At 32.5% G+C, this 6,296-nt stretch overlaps 1 protein-coding gene across 1 annotated transcript; it reads left to right on the top strand.

Moving 5' to 3' along the window:
- Nucleotides 1-4,631: 4,631 nt before the first annotated feature.
- On the top strand, nucleotides 4,632-5,339 carry LOC132302296 (protein S40-6-like). The gene has a single exon (XM_059799139.1). It carries the CDS (start codon nucleotides 4,960-4,962, stop codon nucleotides 5,242-5,244), a length of 285 nt encoding a protein of 94 aa, XP_059655122.1. The 5' UTR covers nucleotides 4,632-4,959; the 3' UTR covers nucleotides 5,245-5,339.
- The last annotated feature ends 957 nt before the right edge of the window (nucleotides 5,340-6,296 follow it).

The following is a 6,296-nucleotide window of genomic DNA, read 5'->3' as shown; positions in this document are numbered from 1 at the left end:
AATTTCATAATCCCCATAACCTATTCATATAAAATTTATTAAAGTGGTAAAATCAAATGTATAACATTGGAAGTAAATGATTCGGTGAAATATCATATGGTTAAGATTCAGAAAATTTATTAAATGCTTTCATGTTTTTTTTTTTTTTTTTTTAAAAGGTAAATGTTTCTGTTTTTATTACAATTAGTATCAAAATAACCCACGTGTTTTTATTCAAAACAAAATAATAATAATAATAAATAAATTATATATTCATGAAACAAACAAATAGAATTCATGAATATAAATCTATATACGCATAAATCTATGCGTATATAGATTTATATTCATGAATTCTATTTGTTTGTTTCATGAATATATAATTTATTTATTATTATTATTTTGTTTGTTTGATCTGTTAATTTATGGAATGAAAATCGGATCATAATGAATAAAAATAAAATAATAAAATACATGTTCGCAGCGGCTTGCATTGACAGCCGCTTGTGATCTGTTTTCACCCATGTGATGGGCTTAATGTTTTATGCACTTATCACAATGATTGCGCACTGATAGAAGGCAATTTTTGATTGCCTCTAGAATCGCGCCCATGTGATGAGATGGGCCGTTTATGAAATGAAAATCGGATCATAATGAATAAAAATAAAATAATAAAATACATGTTCGCAGCGGCTTGCATTGACAGCCTCTGGTGATCTGTTTTCGCCCATCACCCACGTGATGGGCTTAGGGCCTGTTTGGAGTTTGTAGTGTGGTGTGGTGTAGTGCTTTAGCCTAAAACAGAATAAGTGTTTTGTAGTGTGGTGTTTTGAAATGAGAACAAAACATGTTTGGCGCGTTACAATTGCTTTGAGAATTTTGGAACAAAAATATGGTAGAACATGTTTGGCAATGTGTTTCGTTCTAAGAATTATGAGAACAAAACATGTTTGGCAAAGTTAAAGTGTAACCAAAATCAATAAAAAAATATTATTAAAAATTAAATATATAGTAAAAATTAATTATTGCATTATTTTAATATACAATTAATATAACATTTAATATATATATATATATATATATATATATATATATATATATTGTTAAAAATTCTTCTTAATTTATTATAAAAACCAATAAAATATATTCTAAATTTTAAAACTTATTAATGTTGCATATTATTTTGACAGCATTATTTCAATATCGAACTGAAATAAACTTTCAATATATTAAACATTACATGAAATTGTATATATTACAGATATTAGTTTCATAAATATTACATCATTTGTCAACATGCACAATAAAAGTTAGTACAAAATAAAATTAAACTAATATATTACATCATTTATCAACAACCACAATAATCAACAACAACAACATGAGAAATGACATAAAGAATATAGTTATAGTAAGACAACAACAACAACCATAGATAATGTAATTTTGCCGATTTTGTTGAGCTTGCATAACAGCAACTACATCCTCCAACTCTTCCTCCACATGACCACCCACTTGTAGATGTTGGTGTATGTCATCCACCCATATAAATGCACGAGCATGTGACTAAATCAGAACAAAGACTTGTATATTATTAGAGTGCACTTGTGACACACACATGTAGTTAAAAAAAAATTATTAATTAAAAAAAAAATGTATACCTCCCAAGCTGGACATCTATAGAATGAACGTCCATAATTCTTTGAAGTTGCAGCCGTATAAAGATTCATTCGACCCCTTCCACATGCACACGGTGGCCCGTCACCCTGTATCTTATGCATGACTGCATATACAAGTTATTAAACTGATCCAAAAAAGTTAAAAGTGAAAATTAAAATAAAATAAAAAAGATAATCATGTAGTTACCACAACTTTTACATTTACCGAAATCGTAAATTAATGTTAAAATAAATATTTTATTACAGTTATCCAAATCCATACAAATAGTTAAAATAAAGTAGTTGTTACAGTTATCCAAATACTAACAAATGGAACAAGTATAAAGTAGTTCTTACAGTTATTCAAACATGATAAACATGTAAATCCTTGTTCAATGGTGCTGACTTGCATTCCATATAGTGTCAGCAATATTATCGCGTAGAATATCCATTGGTCGCGAGCGAGACTGCGATGCATTAGGCGGAACATCAACTTCATCATCTCCAAAAATTTCATCTATCATCGCCTCCACCGTTGCATCATTAAATATTGGATCTACATGCGCCTCCTTTCTTATAAAGTTATGAAGTGTGCAGCAGGCTAACACAATAGCAACTTGAGCTTCAAACTTATATGGGGGCATTTGCTTCAAGATGGGGAATCTCATCTTAAGCAACCCAAAACAACGCTCAATTATATTTCGTAATGACGAGTGCCTGTGATTATATATTTCCTCTCTACCTTGAGGTTGGCGAGAAGCTCTACGGTACTCTTGGAAGTGGTACCGTTGGCCCCTGTAAGGGGCCAAGAAACCCGGTTGATTGGCATACCCGGAGTCGACCAAATAATATTTCCCTACCATTTTACAAACTATAAACCACATTTTTTTACCATGATATTTTAAATAAGTATTACAAAATTATAGTAAGTATGACATTTACCGTCTGGAGGCATTGGGAAATGCAAATCCTCATTATTAATGGTCTCGTTCAATATCTTAGAATCATTAGCAGACCCCTCCCATCCTGCTACGATGTACGTGAACATCATATTAAAATCACAAACAGCCATTACATTTTGTGTGGTATCTCCCTTCCTACCACGAAATGGTATTTGCTGGTCCATAGGCACGTTCGCATGGACATGAGTTCCATCAATTGCCCCTACGCAATGCCTAAAAAAAGGGTGGTACTTTTTGTTCTTCTTTATATGGTTAGGAACTTCGCTAAAATCTGGGGCGATAATAATCTGTTTCCCTAAATCACAGACTTTTTGTAAAACTGCATGGAAGTATTTTGAAATTGCATAGGTGGAGTGTTGAAATCTTTCGGCGACCACACGATTTCTTTCATTATGACCTAAAGTAAGCAAGAATATGCCAACTTGTTCATAAACACTTACACCTGTAGAGTCTTTCAACCCTAATGACTTAAGCTCCCCACATAACTTCAGAAAAACAGAGGTGGACATCCTGAAATTTTCAAAACATCTATTTTCATGCCCCTGCAAGATTTCCATTATATATGCTTCCCCAGTTAAAAGAGAATCCCTACAAGGTTGTTTATCGTAATGTTTCCTATAATACTCTAACATGCATGCCATTACGATGACACAATCATTCTCCTCATCACCATCGTCATACAAATCAATTATTGTCCTAATATCCATCTGTATAAGTCAAAATTTAATAAACGAGATTAATTACAATCATCCCAAGCGAAATACCAAATAATAAATAAAAGCAAGACAACAAATAAAGTCAAATCAGTTCATTAAATAGTTATATTGTCATGAGCTTCAAACTAAATAACATAAATACGAGTGTACTTAATATTACAATCAATTAAAGTCATAACAACACCAAATAAGAAATAAAAGCAACACATCAACTAAAGTATACTTAATAGTACAGTCATCCAAAATCATAATAAAAGCAACATACCAAATTAAAGTCCATTGATCCAACTAACCCTCTTATCATCAGGACAGTCATTAAGAAAGAAATCCCTCCAAATTTCATCATTGCGTAACATCTGGGTGACCTTACCATATTGTTTCATATTAACACCCTCCAAGTTATTCAAAATATAACAACATAACTTAAAATCACTTTTTGTCTTGTCGGGAGAATTGACTTCAACCTCCACATTTCCTTCATTAACTGTAATAATATTAGATGATGAAGAAGCGACTATAGCTCTTTCAATTCGATCTGCTTTCTCTCTATTTCTCTCTTTCATATAGTGCATGAGCTCGCTCATTGTGGAGGCAAAACTCTCTCTCTTTGGTTTCTTACCACGAGGTTCAGGAGAAGGACTGAACTCATGACCGCGTAACTCAGCAAAATCATCATTAAGGTCAAATGAGGTATGTATGTCTGCATGGTGTGCGGGGGCTTGGTTCATAATGGGTGGACTACACAAAGTATGGACATGTGCACCTGTAGCGTGTGTGCCTCCAAATATGGTGGTGAGCTTGTCAAAATGATTGCATCGCTTCTTTCGATACTTACTATATTGGGCATTCACCTACAAATTATTAAATTACTATTAATATTAAGATAAGTATACTTTTTTGTAAAATCAACAGACATTTATTTTAATAACTAACCTTGATCAATCTACTCCATCTTTCTTTTTCAACTATAACCATGCCTGTCTCAGCATTGAATCCCACGCCTGTTTCTCCTAACAGACTCACAAACGCTTTGTAGTCTGTTCTCAAGTGGTTGAATTTACTCTTAAGTTGTTTCAGTACAAGATTGTTGCCTATACGGACCATCATGCCTTTTAGTATATTCTTCCAACCAATTGCACTAAAAGTTATGTTACTCCGATTACCAGCCTTCACTTCTTCCTCCATACAGATGATGAAAGCTTCAACCTGAGAATCATCCCATACTAGTTTTCCATCATCGGTATTGTCTGTAAGGTCCTCTATTTCTTCTCCCACCACATTGTCAGCATTGATATCCATCTAATTACATAGTTTTAATAAAAATGTGTTAAAAGGGTCATACATGCTCTAAAACTCTCCATCTTCCCCATTACCAAAATCTTAAATCGCAATACATAAGAGATTTAAAAAAAAAATCTTAAAGAAGTGTAGTCTCTGGGGGTTTTTCACATCACTTGTAATACCTTCTTTTTGCTTGGTTTTTATTCAAGCCTTACCATTCAGACTACAAAAATGACAAAAACTTTGAAAAGCTCTCCTTTTTTATTCTGATTTCATTCTCTTGCACCCTTATTTTCCTTCTTTTTTTTTAAAAAAAAAAAAAAAATTCCATTTAGGAGCAGTAGTACTACCAGTGAGGCCAAGATGGCTCAGGGGTCATCAGCTCCTTTGAATATTCCTGACTGGTCAAAGATTTACAGAAACAGTACTGCAAAGAAAGGTGATGATGTTTATGGCTATGGGGATTATTATGATGTTGTTGATGATGATGAAATGGTGCCTCCACATGAATATATAGCTAGGAAGCTTGCAAGAAGTCAGGTTTCTTCTTTCTCCATGTGTGAAGGGATTGGAAGGACACTCAAAGGAAGAGACCTCAGCAAAGTGAGGAATGCGGTTTTAACCAAGACTGGTTTCCTAGAAGAGTAATGTTATTGAGGCCTAAGAGTTTGAACGATCCGTATCCAGTCTTCGACTTTGTATATTGTTCAAACTCTTTGACTGTAAAATTAATATCGTTCTTAAAATGATGGCTTAAATTAATCTCCACCATCATTATCATTTTGTGGCATGATTACTAGTGATCATGATCAGTGGTTGTCATGGTGTGACCATCATGGGTAAGGGTACTTAATTTGTGGAGTAATTTTTTTTTGCTGTTATTTTATTTATTGAATTTGGTATTTGGCATATTATGTAACTTAGGTGAGTAGAGCTAGAGCATTGAGTTTCTATAGGAAATCAGAGCTGTCCTTTCTCCTTTGAAAAAAAAATAATAATAAATAAATAAAAATCTGTGATAGTCTCTGAAATTTTGTTCACTAGATGTGTATCACGAAATATGAAAAGGACTTTCCCAAATATATATATATATATATATATATATATATATATATATGAAAAGGAATTGGTTTATCTTCATGCATGCTGTATATTTTGGCTGCTTTTGCATTTTACTGTTATTAGCTTGTAATTATTTAAATTAGTAGGCAGTAGTTCTCTTAATAGTGTTTGAATATAATGTTAATAATGATTTACGCTCATTTTTCATGTCTATAAAGACTTGAACCTTCACCCTATCACTTTGGAACACTAAAAGTACTACTGGGTAGTCTGGGTTACAATTCTTGAGTGCAGATGTTTGTTATATAAAATGAAGATGGGTCACAAGATTGAACCTTCGCCTTATCACTTTGGAACACTAAAAGTACTACTGAGTAGTCTGGGTTACAATTCTTGAGTGCTTTGTTTGTTATATAAAATGAAGATGGGTCACAAGATTGATAGGCAAAATTAAAAAAAAATTAAAAAAAGAAGAAGAAGAAGAAGATTGATAGGTAAGCATATATTTATTATTGAAGAAGAATTTTTTTTTTGGTGTTGATATGATATCTTAACTTAATTCTTAATTACTTACCCAACACTCTGTATTCATAGCCACCAAAAGATGAAAGACTTCTTTAAGATTTAAAAAAAAAAAA

This window comes from Cornus florida, unplaced genomic scaffold (genome assembly GCF_030987335.1).
Source record: "Cornus florida cultivar Cherokee Brave unplaced genomic scaffold, ASM3098733v1 CherokeeBrave_3.0.0_Hap2_Chr04, whole genome shotgun sequence".
NCBI lineage: Eukaryota > Viridiplantae > Streptophyta > Magnoliopsida > Cornales > Cornaceae > Cornus > Cornus florida.
Note: the sequence above shows the minus strand (reverse complement) of the source record. Positions and strands in the feature narration are given on the sequence as shown.

Excerpts from the sequence above, each read along its gene's own strand:
- LOC132302296 (XM_059799139.1), top strand. The coding sequence starts at position 4,960 with ATGGCTCAGGGGTCATCAGCTCCTTTGAATATTCCTGACTGGTCAAAG.